The sequence below is a fragment of the Typopeltis vanoorti genome, chromosome 9, assembly GCF_054136105.1.
Source record: "Typopeltis vanoorti isolate ZY-2024b chromosome 9, IOZ_Tvanoo_1.0, whole genome shotgun sequence".
NCBI lineage: Eukaryota > Metazoa > Arthropoda > Arachnida > Uropygi > Thelyphonidae > Typopeltis > Typopeltis vanoorti.
In genome coordinates, this window is record NC_143557.1 from 101787249 (window position 1) to 101806289 (window position 19041).

At 32.6% G+C, this 19041-nt stretch overlaps 1 protein-coding gene across 1 annotated transcript; it reads left to right on the forward strand.

The window, feature by feature from the left end:
• The first annotated feature begins 85 nt into the window (after nt 1–85).
• LOC150103322 (techylectin-5A-like) lies at nt 86–16709 on the forward strand. Its single transcript, XM_090397925.1, has 6 exons — nt 86–291; nt 2911–3058; nt 3397–3563; nt 6603–6708; nt 9645–9809; nt 16177–16709. Exons 2-6 carry the CDS (start codon nt 2911–2913, stop codon nt 16467–16469), a joined length of 879 nt encoding a protein of 292 aa, XP_090254051.1. The 5' UTR covers nt 86–291; the 3' UTR covers nt 16470–16709.
• The last annotated feature ends 2332 nt before the right edge of the window (nt 16710–19041 follow it).

Here is a 19041-nt window from a genome sequence, read left to right on the forward strand (position 1 = left end):
GCGTTCTGTGATTTATACTTTCACAGAAATACGTTTTAACTTTCAACGCAATAGCAGTATCATTTACGTGTTAAATATTAGTTCAGGATGTTATCAACTGAAAAATATTCATTTTTATCAGTGTTTCACTTGCAAAAATAAGAGCACGATGATTTATGTTCTCACTTCTTATAAATGCAGCAACACACCGGAAGCAATCCTCTGCTGATAAAGCTGTAAAAAACTTGTAGCTAACTGTTCTTGGAAAAAGTAGGAATTTCGTGTTTTGCAGAAAGACATCCATTGGATAGAGTGAGTATTCATTATTTATAACCACTTGTCCTTAGGAGTTAGTAGAAACAGGCTGTTTGGAAATACAAAGACTTCTAATTTTTAACATTCTATTTTAATCATTCTATTAATGATTCATAACTTCAATATATAATTTTACTTTTGGTCTAATTCTGGTTTTACCATTGTGTGGACAAACATAAATTTAAATTACGATTAAATAAAATATGTGCAATGATTGTGTTATTACAAAAACATATAATTAAATTATTTAAATTAAGGGGATATTAATCCCACATTGTTTTAAAAACCGAATAAGAAACTCAAAGATTGGAATCAGAGAGTGTCATGCCGAATATAGTACAGTAAACTATAAAAGTATCGGCGATTACTAGCGTGAGCTAATGCAAGTAGTCCTAGTACGTAGTACAATCTCGGGCAACTCGTTGCAAAGGTGGGTAAAGTTCTGATCGCTATTCTTTGTATTTTACATAATGTAAAAACACATTTCCTAGGAAATGTATGCTGTTATTACGTTATGGTTGGAGGTCACTACCCAGACCGGTTTCAGCCTTGTTTGAGGCTTCATCAATGGTTGCACCTGTTTGACAACTTGTATAGCAGAGTATATAAGTTCTTTTCGCTATACCCTTTGGTATCTATTTGGTCTAGCTACTGATTGATGAAGCCTCAAAAAAGGCTGAAACCGGTCTGGGTAATGACCTCCCACCATAATATAATAACGGCATACATTTCCTAGGAAATGTGTTTTTACATTATGGAAAATACCAAGAATAACGATCAGAACTTTACCCACCTTTGCAACGAGTTGCCCGAGATTGTACTACGTACTAGGACTACTTGCATTAGCTCACGCTAGTAATCGCCGATACTTTTATAGTTTACTATATTCGGCATGAAACTCTCTGATTCCAATCGTTGAGTTAATGTGGGATTAATATCCCCTTAATTTAAATAATGTTTATATCGCCGAAATGAAGCCTATTGGCTCTTTATATTTAAGTAGCATATAACTAAGATTTAATAATTTTCATAAATGTTGATAACTGCTATTTTTTTTTGAAAAAACATAGTTTATAACTTTGAAATTAATACTGTTCTCACCTCAATACCTCAATATCATGCCTGCACTGCAACACGAGGAAAAGAATATTCGGTGTTATAAAAAAATGGTAATTATAATATTCATTGGATAGTCTCTGCATAAACACAGCTTGAATCATGTTTACATTAGATTTTATTTAAAAATTAAAACAAAATTTATAAATTAATTAAATTAATTACTTCATAATTAATTCATAATTTTAATATGAAGCCTAAGTATAACTAAATTTATTTTATTCATATTCCATCATTATTTCAATATCAGCAGTAATTAATATTAATTTTATCTTTTGTTTTCCTATTTCTATTCCGAACTTTTTGAAGTTTCATCGACGCTGAGATCATAGCCGACTGCTATACTAAGAGTCATTGAAATCACAGATTATTGTGCAAATTATTCTGGTATGCAATTTATGTCAAAATACTTGAAAACGTTTAGAATCCAAATAATGTGAAAAACATAGCTGCATAAGGAAACCAAAACCACCAACCATGCTGGAAATTTTTGAAAATTGATACTTCAGATGCATATTTATGATATTAAAGTATTTTGATTGAAATATGAAGAAGCCTACATTTTAAAACAATTGAGATAATTAGACATACTCACTGATGAAACTTCAACAAAGGTCGACACCAGTCTGGGTAATGACCCTCCCTCCATAATGCACAGTGTCATGCATGTCCGTAAGGAGATATGCTTTACATTATGGAAAATACTAAGGAAAGTGATCGATGCTAACTCCACCTTTACTACGAGTTGGTCCCAGCATGAACCAGGTATTTTCGCTTACGCTTGGATCCGCCGAAATGTTTATAGTTTCTATATTCGGCATGGAACTCTTAGATTTTCTCTCTTAGAGTTTCTTATTCGGCTTTGAAATAATATTGGATTCAATATCCACTTAATTTATACAATAGAAATGTTAATATTTAGAGAGAAGACAGAATTTTTGAAAGTCTGAAAATTCTGACCCTTTATAAATATACCAACAATATCGATAAAATATTTAAAAATTTACAGTGAAAATATTTGAAAATATAAAACAATCCAAAAATATAAATATTATAAAGCAATCTAGAAAATCTAAATAATATAACGCACTCGAAAAATAAAAATATATAATTCAACTGACATCAATTATTTACAATCTTTATCTAAATTCATCAAAACATGGACATTTTCATAAAAATTCATAAATTTTATAAACAAAGTTTATAAAAGACAATCGAGGTATTGAACAATTGCGAAATTCGAAATGGGATTTAAGCACGCTTCATATCAACGAGAGAATTTTTCTTTCTGTTTTTCTTTCATCTTTCCTTATCAACAAAATCTGATATGAACAAAAAGAGGAAAACGCATTTCATAATATCAGATGACATTTATAGTTCACACAATCGCCACAATATTTTTGCAGTTATTATCAGAGATATTTTCAATGTTTACAATCGCATTCTTGAAATTATTCACCAGTACTGTTACATTATTAATCTGGAAATATATATTTGCAGATGGCGCTTTACCTAGTATTCTGTTTGATGTCAGTTTTCCTTGCGAGAAATACGGCCAGTGAAAGAAGCTGTGTTAAATGTAATATGACCAGCGCAAGACAACAGATTACCAAAGCTTATTCTGAAATAAGCAACGTTTTAAATCAAAGTAAGAAATATTTTCCATGTTTGCAATTGTATCTGTTTTTTTTTTTTTTGAAAAAAATTGTTTCATCTTGATATGTATATTTTTTATTTTTACATTCTGATAGCATTTCGTTTGCATTTTTTTTATTAATCTGAGTTCTAAAAATATGATATTCACATTACTTATTATATTTATAATATTCAAAAACATCTGAAATGGAGCTAGTCTGATTATTTGTTATTAAATATCATTATTAAAATTTAACAAACTAGTTAATAAACCAAATAAAACAGATTTAAAAATATATGTGGCATATTGTATCATGTAACTAGAATAATTTATATCGTTTTTATATGCAGTGCAATGCAGTTGTAATCAGTGCCATTTGAGACCTGCAGACTGCGCTGAGCTAATGGTGTCAGGATACAGTACAAATGGGATCTATAAAATATGGCCGAGGAACCGTGAAATTGAAGGAAGTATTGATGTCTACTGTGATATGACAACTGATGGAGGAGGATGGACGGTTCGTGTTTTGGCATAATTATTTCTAATGTAGAAATGCTCGAAAGTTTTTAATTGCGAAAGTCCACAATAGCAACATTTTGCGAATACGTAAGCGAAACGTATACTTTATTAACCGATTTCCTTTTATAGGGTCATGCAGCTAGAGGGCGCTATATTATCGAACAAATTAAATAAACTAAGCACATTTGCTCAGAGGAAAAAATATAAAAATGGCCGTAAATCAATATTATTTCCATGGAAAACTGGGATGAATGAATATACAAAACATAATGTATTCTTCTTTAATAAATAAAATATAATCATAATTCAGGTATAGATTTTGCGAGCATTTCTGATTTCATAATGAGACTATCGTTATGGGTTTTGTATCTGACTATCGAAACTTTTTTCTGTTCTTTTTGTTAGTTTCAGTGATATTCAATCTTCTGCGCAGATCAAGTAGGATTTTCAAGTAGAAAATGCGACCTTTTATCTCAGGAAAAGTGACAAGAGAACTCCATCTATTTTCGGATTGTAATAACACGTAGAAACACAACATGGCTATAACTGTACTCTCTCTCTCTCTCTCTCTCTCTCTCTCTCTGAAGTCTTCAAAATCAACGGTAGTCATGAACTCTACAATTGGTGAACAATACTTTAATTAATTAAGGTACCCATCCTTATTGGTATCCTTATTGATTTTCAGCAGTTGGTAAGAGCTCTGTCTATTTTCTTTGGGAATATAATATTTTCAAAGAGAAGAATTCTTATTTATTACAAAGAAACACTTACTAACTACAGTTTACTTCAATAACAAGCAACGTATTGATGACACAGAGCAAAACTTAGTAGGTGATCATAACGTCATGTTTGGTGAGCTGATAGCTTACGAAGAACAAAGGCACTTAATTTCACAGCAAGTAAGTTTATTAAGTAGAATTCTGATATTCAAATACGTAGAATGACGTTACTATTAACATTAGTTAAATCTACAAGGGATGCAGGCTAATACAAAATCAGCCTATTAAGATATTTTATCCCTACTTCTTCGCCACGTATGAAATTTGAAACATTGACAACACCACGTCTGAAAACAACTCCCACTATGGATATGAATTTTAAACGATAGATGACACACACACACACGAGGCACTCTTAGTTCCAGAACCTTGCCGGATTAGCCGTTTTCACGGATCAACTGGAGGTCACATAATAATAACGCATCTGTTCGTTACTGACTCAGAGGAGTACAGATGCGTTATTATTATATTATTATTATTTTCTAGCATTTCCTAGAATATTACAACTTTCCCATGTCTCTAAAGTGCTATGAACAGCTAAAATTTAAATTAAACAAATACAAAATGAAAATCAAATAATTAAATGAAACAGATATTAGTATTTCATTTAATACTTTTTTTGCTATACTTAATAACTCTTGAGACTACAAAATTGGAATCAATAAGTATTATTCCTGACTGCGTCGATGTATTTACGGTTAACACATTCTTGCAGGTGATTCCTTATGATAACAATGAGTTGTCACCATTAGGGTTACATAAAGCAATCAGCAGTGCCCCCCAAGTAGAAAACGAGAAATTAAACAAAATGTTGTGGATTCTTTCTAACTTACATTTCACGCCAAAAGATTAATATAATGGTTCTTTTAAATTACGTTAGTATCTCCAACCTTCAACGTTTCAGTTTCTTTTATGCCTTTCAGCTACGGGTAAGGTTCTTTTAGTGCTGAGGTTGTTCCATTGGTGTCAGGTAATTTGGCTGTAGATTATTGTAGTTATTTTTTATCATTTTCTAATAATCGATGAAACTGAATATGGTTGCCTTCTAAGTCTTGCTTATAAAGTTACTGGATATCTATTGGACACCTATCGTCAACATCTATGAAACCAACTTCTGACTAACGCTGAACTATATATCGATATTTAAAAGTCTCCGTAGTTCGGCTGATAAGGACGATGCCATTTGGTTTGAAAGATCTAGTCACGAATTTTGTCTATAACGCATGGAACGTTTATCATGCCTTCTCATTTGAAGGTGAGTTAGCCGGCTTTATACAGATTGCGGAGTTTCTCTCTCTCTATCTTTCTCTCAGTAATTCGGGTTTTCATCCCCAAACGCTGCGAAAAACACACGCAGTTAAAATAACACACTAGTCTCATAGCCTTGGTTGCTCCCAAACAAGTACCCCTTAGTATTTATATAATATTACTCTCTTTATATTTAATATTTTTCTCCTTTTTTAAAAAAAAACAAACAAACAAGACATTCGTGTAATAAAGGAAATAAAACTCGCTTAAATTACTTTATTTAAAACACAAAAACAAAAACTACAATAAAAGAGCCTAAAATCTTCATTTTGGCCCAGTAAGTTATTATATAAGTGATATTTTGCTTTCTTGACAACTCATGAGAATTTGTTATTGTAATTTACTGACGCACTTAACAAGAGTTCACTTATAAAAATATAATTTTCTCGTCAGGATTTGCTACAGCTGAATGAAGGTTTTTTACACTCTTACGGTTTCTGCCTGGTCTCTGATAAGAACAAGAGTTCGAAACAGCTGTCAGTCCATATAAACCTAAGTCACGAGTTAAATGTAATTGGTTCCTGGGTAAAACTCGTTGCTTTTAAGTAGCGAGCAAGCAACTCCTATTCCGAGTGTTATATTCTCATTGAATCTGGCAATAGAAATTAATGGTAACCGACATAATTCATCTAAACGTTTATTACATTTTTCGTTACATTTTATTATATTTTTTAACAAAATGAATAAAATTATAAAATGAAAATTGATAATAGCATTGTTCATGTTATAAAGCCTCCCACCCCCCCAAAAAAATAAAGAATTCATATATTAAAAAGACATTGCTTAAAGAGAAAAAAATTTGAGAATATCAAAGTAAAATATCGTAAAAAATAAGGTTACAAGTTCATTAAAAATAGGAAAAAATATAACGGTACTAAGTCTCTTTTCATTAACAATAATAATTGTAAGCTAACCAAGTATCAGAGCCAATACGCATGCAATATTTGTAGGTTATTCAAAGAAGGGGAGACTATGGACGAAATGACGATTACTTTTATAAAGAATGGCAAGAATACAAGGTTGGGTTTGGAATTGTGGATCAGGATTTTTGGTTGGGTGAGTGAAGTATTTCCTGCATCTTTCGTAATGTAATAAATGTAATAATGTTCTATTAAATTAATGAACTAGACTTTTCAGTCCCTATATAATTAGATGCTTTTTATTGCGTTAGAGAGAATTCTTTTTGTTGTTTCTTACTTTAATTTGTCTTAGCAGTAGTAGTAGTAGTATTATATGATACTATTGAGTGTAATATCTTAATGGAGGAAGCTAATGTACGAGGCAGTTTATGCTGAGAGAAAGAAATGTGTTACTTGTGAGTTGTGACATAATTTAAACTAGCATGTAAACATCAAAAGCGCGTAACATGCTGAAGTAAAGTGAAGCAGTATCTTAATCAACTACAATAACATAAATTCGTTTTAAAAGCATGTTCGAAACTTACTGCAAAACTGCAGCAGTATAGATTGCTGTTTTATATGGTCAAGCGCATTAATTTTTATGTCAATGGAATGAATTAAATATCAGCTCGGAGGCTGTCTAACGACTCTGAAATTTCAAAAAGATATTACATGCCCTGACAAAAACGAAACAATTGCGAACATGCAATTGCTTCATACACAACACACGAATCGGTGAAAACTTTAGATAATATTTTTTATACCCGAATTGTCTAGAATACTGTTAATCATAGCACAGAAAACACTTTTCTCCCTGTAATATTCAACATTCAGCCTATTCTCGGTATTAATACTTGAATAGGCGCTTTTAAAGGTTGAAAACAAAGAGCCCTTTCGAAAATACTCTATTGTCAGACAGATTAGACTCTTGTAGCTCTAATCAGACCTACCTCGGGTTGAGGACATAAGAGTCCTCATCCCGGAGTAGGTTTGATTATAGTTGACGGCGAAGTTATTATTTGAAAGTATTTACTTATTTTTCAATTTATAATGTACGAGTACATCAGTATTTCGAAAACTTTTAATGGTTCTCCAGAGTATATAAATCTTTAAATTTGGGGTATCTTCTTTCACTACGCGTTATTCCCGCTTCCTATGCAGGGTCCGCGTGTTACTTAGATGCGACTACTTGTTAGTACCACTCCCAACTGACTTGTCGCTTAGTCTGCCGCTGAGGAGGGGGGATATATTTTTGGCTGTAGAAGCGTATGTTCACGGGTCCTGCTTGCCTGCGCTTGCGGGATGAAAAACGCCAGATAAACAGGCGGAAACCCTACTGCCCGCGCCCAAGACCGGCTAACTTGGCTATGCCCGAGGAAAATCCTCAAGTTCTTCATATCTTCGATGGGAATCGAACCTGGGGCACTCCTTCCCCAGGCATATGGTTGCAAAGCGCAAAGCCACTAGGCAAACCGCGCGACCAATCGTTGAATTTGGGGTATAATTTCTAGAAAAACAAAAAAATAAACTCAGTGAATCGGAAAATTCTATGTGAAGTTATTATCTGAGAAATTACTAATATTAAAAGAAATCGAATCTATCGTCTAATTTAAGACGTTTATTTGTTTCCTTATGATTTCTGCAATTAGTTAGTGAATATATTTATTAAACTGACTTTTTTTTTAGGATCGTTATATTACTTTATTATTTGTAACAGTAGGTGTCATATGTTTTCTTGATTCAACAATTCACACGTTTATGATAATTTCCTTTCCGATAATTTTTATGAAAATTTTCATGTGAGTTCCGTGAAAAAATGCATGTTTTTATGGAGAGTTCTCAGCAGTATCAAACAGTTTAAGAAATACTGGTCTAGGTGATAATTTAGGGCAGAACTCATTGTTTTTTAATTTTTTAGAAAGTAAATACTTGTGGTAATTATTATCTACTAAAACTCTTGACGATTTTTTGTAAAGAGTTTTAGCATCAAGTTGACAATTTCCTTTGCTATTTGGTTACTATAGCAACACACTCAGAAGCAATCTCGACAAATCGAATTATTGAGGGAAACAATGGAATTTCCCTCAATAATTTTTTACAATAAAATTTCCCACGTTTGTAGTCATTTTTGAAGGATTTACATACCTTAACCAGCATATCATGTACGCACTTTGTTACAAAAAGTATTTGGATATCCCTATTTTTCTCTCTTTCTGCATTTTAGAGACGCAGCAAAGTACAAAAAAGATACCGACACTCATACAGTAATAAAAATACTGCGTAACTTATAGCCTACACCTTCCAGCAAGGTTTTATCATATCATATGATATCAGAGTGACAAAAAAAGCCAGAAAAGTGTGCGCAAAAGGGATGTCCTTTCCGTCATGTATTAATGATGTCTCAAAGAAACGAGAATAAAGATAATCCATAGCATAAATGTGGAATTTGCTGCTGGGAAAGAATACAAACCGCTCAGATTAATATCAACATAATATTATACTGTAATGGGTGTAACGATTTATAGTGAGGAAACGGCTGTAAAAAGGTCAGACTTGTTGTAGAGAATCCTATAGACCTGCACCTTATAGAAGATCTTCGAAAAATTAGAACGTTCACTGAGGGCCATTGAGGACTATATGGCTAGATAATGGAGAACTAGACCAAAATATTTCTTCTTTCTTTAACCCAAATAAATCTTACCAGGAAAGTTGTAATTGATTGCAATCAAAATTTGCGAAACAATCCGTTGTGTACGTATTTTGTGTACAATTGTGTGCAATCTAGAATACGCTGATATATGACTGAAATTTTGTAGCTTTGAAATTGTGTCGGGTTTTGACAGTGCGTTTAGAATAAATTGTCATCTGTAGAGCTAAAATAAAAGACAGAAGCTGATGAAGATAACCAATAGGAAGAATATGCTTTTGAAGCGCAATACATATATAAAACTTAACACAAATTTAAGAAAGTAAATACTTGTGAACATCATGCTTAAAGTTTATTTATTTAGTTTTGCAAAACTAAAACAATTTCTTATAAGATTTTATATGATTTATACTTATAGTGTATTAAGAGGCTTATTTTTTCTGTAGGCAATGATAATATCTATTTTGTTTCCAACCAAAGACTGACCTCCATCAGGTTTGACTTGACAGACTTTACCGGAGAACGCCGTTATGCAGTTTATGATAAGTTTTGGATCGAAAACGAAATAAACAAATATAAATTGCATGTTGAAGGTTACAGAGGAAATGCAGGTTAGTATAATCTCTCTCTCTCTCTCTCTCTCTCTCTAATAAAGATTGTACTCAGTCAGAAGAGCATTCTAACCAAGATAAAGAGGTATTAGATGACGCAAGTTGTAATTGAAGTGTTGCTAATGGACATCTTGAAGAAAATAGTGAAAGTCATTCCCATTAAAGTGAAAGGAAAGTGAGCAAGTCTCCTGTAGAAAACATGCAGAATGGAGACTCATTTATGAAAAATTTGCCAGAATATACTCGAGCTCCTCAGGATGCAGTAACTGGCTCATTTAATGTTTCTACAGTAGTGAAAAGGGGGAGGGATTCGATTACATCAAGAATCTGTTTCGGATTTACATAGTTAGCCCTATGGAGCTACACTTGCATGACCTCTTTAAGATAAACTATCTGAAAATAACTGAAATTCCAAAAATATAACTTTTTTGGAAACTCAGTAATCTCAGTTTTTGGAATCTCAGTTATAATCTTAGTTTATTCTCATAAAAATCTGCACAAATCTTTAGAACTGTGTAGAACGGTTTATGAAACGACCTACCTCTAGATGCATTGTTAAATATAGCTTCGCTTAGTCGATCCACAATACGGAAGTTGAATTCCATCTTTCATTGAAATTCGGTTTCACATATCCTCAACGAAATCTCTCCAGCAGTCTTAAATTCGTTTTGTGTCTTGCTTAAGGAAGACACGAAATAGAATGTGAGTTCGAATCCTGTTGAAAGTTTATTTTTCACTTGGTTAGAATATATAATAAATTTAGTTTAATCCTTTATCCAAGTGTGAGCAAACAAAGTTTGCGCCTGAAAGTATCTTCAGGACTGAGGTAAGGTGGTACACACCAGGGCAACTCGTTGCAAAGGTGGAGCAAGATACCAATACTCCTGTCTCAGTATCTCCTATAATGCAAAACACATCTCCTTGCGGATATGTCTAATGTTATGCATTAAGGGAAGGGCCACTACCCAGACTAGTTTCGACCTTTATTGAGGTCTCTTCAGTGGGAGCCAGGCCCAAGCTGAGATACTAGGCAGAAGCATTCGCAGGTCATCTCTACCTATAGAAGTTGCCAAATGGTGTGCCATCCATTTTTAATAAATTACTCTGGATTTAGAGAAAGATGTTGAAAGTTTATTTTTCACTTGGTTAGAATATATAATAAATTTAGTTTAATCCTTTATCCAAGTGTGAGCAAACAAAGTTTGCGCCTGAAAGTATCTTCAGGAGTAATCCAGAGTAATTTATTAAAAATGGATGGCACACCATTTGGCAACTTCAATAGGTAGAGATGACCTGCGAATGCTTCTGCCTAGTATCTCAGCTTGGGCCTGGCTCCCACTGAAGAGACCTCAATAAAGGTCGAAACTAGTCTGGGTAGTGGCCCTTCCCTTAATGCATAACATTAGACATATCCGCAAGGAGATGTGTTTTGCATTATAGGAGATACTGAGACAGGAGTATTGGTAGCTTGCTCCACCTTTGCAACGAGTTGCCCTGGCGTGTACCACCTTACCTCAGTCCTGAAGATACTTTCAGGCGCAAACTTTGTTTGCTCACACTTGGATAAAGGATTAAACTAAATTTATTATAAGTTCGAATCCTACCACAGGAATGGATGATGTTCGGGAATATCTTTGATCTCTCAAACCAATGAAGTTGATTGCTTTGAGAGATCAAATTGCAATGCCTATTAGAAGCATAAGTCGATTTAGTTATTCTATGGTTGCTTTCTAGATCAAAGTTTCCAAATTTCCAAATATCTAATCGTTATCCAGTCCACTGTATTACACGTCTAGGCTTACAACTTTACTTGGGTGAGTAAAAGAATAAAAAAAAAAGAGAAAAAATAAAACGAAATGCACAATACACAGTCTGCATTACACTTTGGTAAATACTCGTATTATCTAGAGCAGTGATGGCGAACCTTTTTACCCAGGTGTGCCAAACATCTTTTTTTTTTAAATATTGATATTGTTGATGTGCCACTTGCATACATGCATTATAAATGTAACTACATAATCATAGATGGTGACTTATACATATCATAATAGGCTATTTATTTAATAGGATATCGATATAAAATCTATGAATTCATATTATACAATTAATTTAATAAAGTGAAATTACAAACTTACATTGCATTTAATGGCTTTTCTGTTGCTGAGTACTGGTAGAAAGTTGCTTTATAGAAGGGATATAGTGTGTACATTTTAATGGTACACAGGTAGCGTTCAAATCATTGCTCAGTCTATTTCACCCTTTCGATTTGATATTATTTAAGGCAGAAAATAGAGTTTCACAAGAGTATGTAGAAGATAAAATTGTTAGAAGAGCTTTAGCAAAGATTTTAAGAGCATGAAAGTTTTCGGGAAGGCTATTCCACACGCTTAGAATTTCACAGTCTGAAATTTTACACGCGGTATCATGCAGACGTTCCCGCTCAAGTTCTTCTAATTCATTTCTAAGAGCAATAAACTTTCTTTTCCAGATAGGATTGCACACTGGAAGTCGGCTAGTTGCATTACTAGAGCTTTTAAATCCAACCACTCAAAGCCATCTAATTTACGATCCATCAATTCTGTTTCATCAGGATACTTTATGAATTGGATTGTTTGTTCCAACATTAGAAATTGCTCATATATAGAAGAAAACTGCTCAGTTACTGACTTGAGAACTTCGATAGATTGGTTGGTATGTTGTTCACAATTTGTGGGGCTGGTTTCGTTAAAAAAACATTTTCACTCTTGGGAAATACTTAAAATTGTTACTTTCTAAATCACATTGAAATATTTTGAGTTTATTCTCAAAGCTCTTGATCGTGCCAAAAATAACGTCGACAGGTTTTCCGAAACCTTGCAATTGTATATTAAGTTCATTCAGGTGCAGTGAAAAATCTGTGAAAAACATCAGCTTACTGAGCCAAGCAGAATCGTTCAACTGAGAAAATTCGTGCTCTATGACCTTCGTATTTAAATATAATTTAATTTCATTTAAACATTCCACAAACCGTTCAAGTACTTGGCCACGACTCAACCATCGAATATTAATAGACCATTGCACAGTGATTCAACTTTGCTTAAAAGTGAATTAAATTATCGTTTGTTTAAAGCCCTGGCAGCAATAAAATTAGTTACTTTGTCACAATTCTCATCACATCATCCAAATCCTTTAAGCTTAATTCCGCACACGGTGTCTTCTGATGTATAATACAATGGAAACAAACCAGGGGATGACCAACATATTCTGTAAATTGTTTGATAAAACCGACATTACGGCCAACCATATTAGGTGCGCCATCAATTGTAATCGAAAATATTTTCGATAAATCTGTCTATTTCTCACGGAACACTTTAACAACGCAGTCGCATATGTCTTTACCTGTCGTGTTTTGAAGTAAATTTTCTAACTTTATCAATTCCTCGTGCATAGAATCACCGTGAACATACCTTGCAATAATAGCCAATCGAGCTGATGACGTATCTGTAGTTTCGTCGAGACAAATGGAAAAACAATGGCATGAATTCAAGTCTTGTTGTATTTGATTTTCTATACTAGCATTCATTGATATAACTCTCTCTTTAATAATATTTCTACTTAATGATAACTCTTTCATGCGCTTTACAATAGCTTTCTTATTATAAAAGTCCTCAAATAAAAATGGTGCACACTTTACGAAAGCTTCTTTAATATAATCACCATCACTAAGTGGTTTCCCATGTTCAACAATAGTATGCGAAATGCTGTAACTTGCGGCTACTAAATTTGAAGGTCCTGAAACACATTTAATTAAAGTTTCTGATTGTGATTCTGCCAGTTTTAGATGTTGCGATATGCATTCTTTGCGTTCTTCAAAACTGTTTTCTAGGAACCATTTGTGCTTAGTTTCAAAATGTCTTCTTACATTCCAAGTTCTACTCACAGATAGATCACCACATAATTTACAGAGAACTTTATCCCCTCTATCAATAACACCATATTGTTCAGTCCAGGCATCTTGGAAATTTCTTCCACTTCCTTTCCGTGATAACTTTAATTTTTTATTATATTTTATTTTTTATTAGTGCTAGCTGCCATTTTTAAAGGGTTCACAAATTAAAAAAGAGCACAATTATATACAGCGGTAATTAAACAGTAATAATTAATAAGAATTAACAATTACTGGAAATGAATTATATACCAGCAAGTCAAATTACTTAAGTGGCAGACCGTGCAAGACTACCACTGCTTCTTTCAGCAGGGGTTGCCAGATTTATTACCGGTACGTTAGTAGCAACCTGTTACGTTTTACTCTCTATCATGCTACTAAATAGCTGCTATTTAGTAGGTTTTGTTGAGACGTCATCGTAAGTTGTTACCATTTGCATTATTTAACAAACTTTACTGAATTTATTGCAACTATAAAAATGTTTTCATTATTTACTCAGATAAATTCAATATTTAATGCTGCGAATTATATTTCTGTTAAAGTAGTTTTAAATATGTTTAGAACTTTTATTACTCAGTCAAGAGACTTGGAATGCATGCATGAACGAATTTCACACAGAAGTCAAATGAAAACTTTAAGTTTATAATATATAAAGCACGTATTTATAAGTTTGTATCGTATAATATTGATAATACTTTTTATAAGTTTTTATAATATCATATGACTATGCAGAAATTATAATGATTAAGAAAGAAAATGTAAACTTAAAACGTTCGTTGTTTATAGGTTAATTACAAAATAAAATAGAAATAGGCTAACTATAAAATATAATTCTTTCAATGAACCGAAACCTACCTTCGCCTTAACTGAGAGCGATCTTACACAATTTATCGCAGTTTTTTCATCAGAATACCAATATTTTTCAACATCCAAGGTGTGTCACCTGAAACCCTCAAGTGTGTCAGTGCTGACACGCGTGTCATAGGTTCGCCATCACTGATCTAGAATATTGCCGTTTTTTTTAAAACGAATTTCCTTATGATAGAGCTTAGGAACTTTATTCTCCTGCAAATTTCTCTAAAATTAACAAGAAGTGCACTGTCTCTGAAAATAGTCACAAAAGTAAGTGTTTCGAAACGGTAACAGCGATATTTGGAGGTAGGGTTATTTATCTCAGCTTTCCATACAGAAATATTTGGGTCTCCCTCTTGTACTCGTGGGCCAAACAAACAAGCATGTTGATATTTTTAAAATTAAGTTTCAGTTAAAATTTTTGGTGTATGAAGCTCAATGCTACTTACTATAAGCAAATAATTTAATAAGAAAATATTTTGAGAAGTATTTGTCTTTTTTTCTGTAATATCGTGTTTATATGGCCAGTTTAAAAATATTTTTAAAATAAGGTATTAAAACTTGCACGGCTGATTCGCAGTTAATTGCAGCACAATATATGCTCTTTAAACATGGTTTGAATAGATATCCGTTTCTTTCTCCTTAACAAAGCATTGTGCCGATTAGTATTAATATTTTAACGTATTCAGCACACACACACCAAGCCGCCAAACTATTTTCCTTTCACATGATCAGAAGACTAGAAAAAACACAGAAAACCGATTTTTTTTTTATCATTTAAGAAAATAATTTCTAATTTTTATATATCAGACTCACATACGAGAGGTTGCCATAACCTATAGCCACGGTGGCCAAACTGCGGCTCGTGAACCGCATGTGGCTCTTCTTAAGTTTTATTGCGGCTCAACTAACAAATAAAAATATTTATAATTTTTCTTAATTTTCTATTGTTTTTAATTTAATTTTTCAATTAACTACATTGATGTTCGGCAGTGTAGTTATATTTATATTAACTTGTCAGAAAATTGAAAAAGATACATTAAAAGATACAAAAGAATCAACTGACATTACAGGCTAACCACAATTAGCAATTTTTATTCATTTCGTTCTTAAGGACGGAATGACGCGAGAAGAATTATTAGATTTAATAGCATTAAAAGATAGTACTCGTGGCGTTGATATTAAGGAAGCTTTTGATATTGCCCTTAAAAAGGTTCCAAAAAGTAAATTTGTGGCTCTTAACAATTAACAAAAAGTAAATTTGTAGCTCTTAACAATTAACAAAAAGTAAATTTGTGACTCTTAGCAATTTCTGGTAGGTAACTATGGCTCTTTGCTGCAAAAACTCTGGCCACCCCTGACCTATAGCACACCAGTGGCATGTCACTGTGTACTTGTGCTAATTATTACAAGTGTGTTATGCATTATTGGTGTGTGTTTTCTGTAATTCGATTGTTGGGCTTATCTGATGTTAGATTTCTCTGCTTCATATAGTAGTTACTGATCAGGATTAATATGGATAGCAGAAATCGTTGTGTAGGTATAAAATTATTATGATTTATAATACTGTTACTATTTTCTCTCTTTCAGGAGATTCTTTTCTAAATCGCCATAATGGCCAATATTTTTCCACCAAGGACCGAGATAACGATGTCAATGAAAAAAGTTGTGCCCAAGCATATAAGGGAGCTTGGTGGTACGAATCATGTCACGACTCAAATCTTAATGGACTTTATCTAAAAGGAGCTCATAGCAGCTATGCCGACGGAATCAACTGGGTGACCTGGAAAGGTCATTCCTATTCTCTGGCTACGACAGAAATGAAACTAAGACCATTCAATTTTCCTTTATCATCTGCATGCAGTAAAGGTCCCATTGCCTAGATTCGTGGTTCCTAAACTTTATATAACACAAGCCTTTTTTTTCAGTATAATTTTTGTGGCATATCATGTGATATGTACCACAAAAATAATTGAGTAAGTAGATTTTCTAGTAAAAATTATCTGAATTATCCGAATTGTTATTGGTATCTGATATCGGTTAACAACCGGCGTGGCCTAATGTTTAGGTCGTATGGATGTATGCGCTTGTTATCAAACTCTAATAAAAATAGTACACATTTCTGATGTTTAACTTTCTTTTTATCCCTGTGTAACTGAAAGTTTCTCTATCGGCAAAATACGTAACATATTTCCATTTTTGTTTTGTAATTCTAAGGATCTGTGACTTTCCGAGGTACCACACAACATATGACACTATTGGAATATTTCGCCTTTAATAAAGTGAGTATGTTTAATGATCATCTCGTATATACAGCATATATCATATCGTATCATATAATATTGCGTGGATCACAACATTCTTTGGATTGTAATGAGATCAATGGGAATACCTGAACATCTACTTCTCTTGATAAGAGAGCTATATGACAACTAAGAAGTTTCAGTAAAAAGCGTCTTTGGAGAAACAGATAGTGTTCGAGTGGAAAAAGGGGTGTGACAGGGTTGTATACTGTCGTCCTACCTTTTTCTTATTTATAGTGAATATATTATGAGAATGGCTGATTCAGACAAAGATCCAGCTGGAATTAAGATTTATGGCAGAAAAATAAATAATTTAAGATATGCAGATGATACAACCCTCATAGCAGAAACTAAGAAAGATCTGGAGCGGTTGATTCAGTTGGTTAAGACGGAAAATAAGAAAGCTGTGCTTAATTTAAACATCAGATAAACGAAAGTGATGGCTTCTGGCGATTGAAATGAATTTATAATAGGAGATCAAAGAGAAATCGTTGAAAGTTATGATTTACTGGGGTCTAGAATCAGAAATGATGGTAAATGTAAAGATGAAATTAAAAGAAGGATAGTCATGGGAAGCAATGTTAAATATGACAAAAAGTACGAAAATAAAATATATAGAGAGAGGTTTAAATAAGGCCACGAAAGTTAGAATTGTCAAAGCAATGATATTTCTAGTAGTGATGTATGGATGTGAAAGCTGCATTATTAAGAATAAAGACAGAAAAAGAATTGATTCATTTAAATTATGGGTATAGTAGACTATTAAGAATCCCAAGGACTGCAATAATGACTAATAAAAAGGTTTTCGAGAGCATAAAGAAAGAATGCTCGTTGGAGGCAATGATCGCTAAACAGAGGTTGATGTACTTTGCATATATAATGCGAGCTGTTGAATCATTGGAAAAAGGCTGTTATTTTGGGGAAGATTGAGAGAATGAGAAGAAGAGGAAGATCACAAAAGAGTTAGATGAACACTATAAAAGAACTTACCAACCTGAACTTACAATTACTGAAAGACGGGACATGATGCTGAGGAGGATGAAGAGCTTTTCTTCACAGGATCACCAAGAGTCGAAAACGATTGGATGGAACATACAACAACAATCATATAATAATGATCATTACATCGTACTTGTAATCATAATTAGTTTCTTAATAAACAATAATAGAAATGATAATAATAATAAGGTGTAGTATCTAAAAATGCTTTAATTTAGCTTAATTTAAAAACAAAATTCAAGTTCTTTTATTTAAAATATAGAGAATATTTTAAACACATTCATATTTGATTGGGAATTGAAATGAATTATAAAACTGAAAATTTAAATGAGAGCTTATGAGAAAAACTTCCTGCATTGGAGTCGCCTTGGCATGCGCTAGTTGAAAGACAATTTGCTCCGGAGTTTGGATACAAGCAAACTCCAACAAGAGTGTAATGAAACAACCCTTCGAAATGTATTTGTAAGTTGAATGTCCATTAATTTGAATTTGTTTTTTTTTCTTCATAAGATGTATTATTAAATCTGTTAATTCGATTATGTAATAGAATTCTCGAATACAAAGTTAATAAAAATAAATAATTCGAAAAAAAATAATTTATTTGAATTAATTCATTAGATTCTAAATAATAAAGCACGATATTCTTTTGGTTCCTTCGTCGAAAGTAATAAAGGACAGTATACGTAATAATGATTGATAAAAAGTATCACATTCGTGTTAGTTATTATTTTTTTTTTTTACTTTAATTTTTAACTTTTTCAGTTTCATTTGCGTTTGGTTGAACGATATGTGTATATTTATAATATCACAATACCTCAATAACAACAATATAATAATTCATTTCTATCATCAGTCCTTACGTAATAAAGTTAAAATAATAAAATGCATAATTTAATTAGTGAGTTTCGCCTAGCATTCAAGGTTTTTTTTTTTTTCATCTTCAGCAACTATAAATGCAATTGATGCAGATTGTTTCTTACGAATTGTCATTACTATATAATCAAGGTGTGATCATGATCTCAATCAGTATTTTGTACTTGTTAAACAAACCGAATTACAGTTTTGTGTAACAGAGCTCTAATAGTAAGATAAAAACAAAAGTATAGTATTTATAACTTCGAGAATCTTCTATGGTATTACTCATATGAAAATT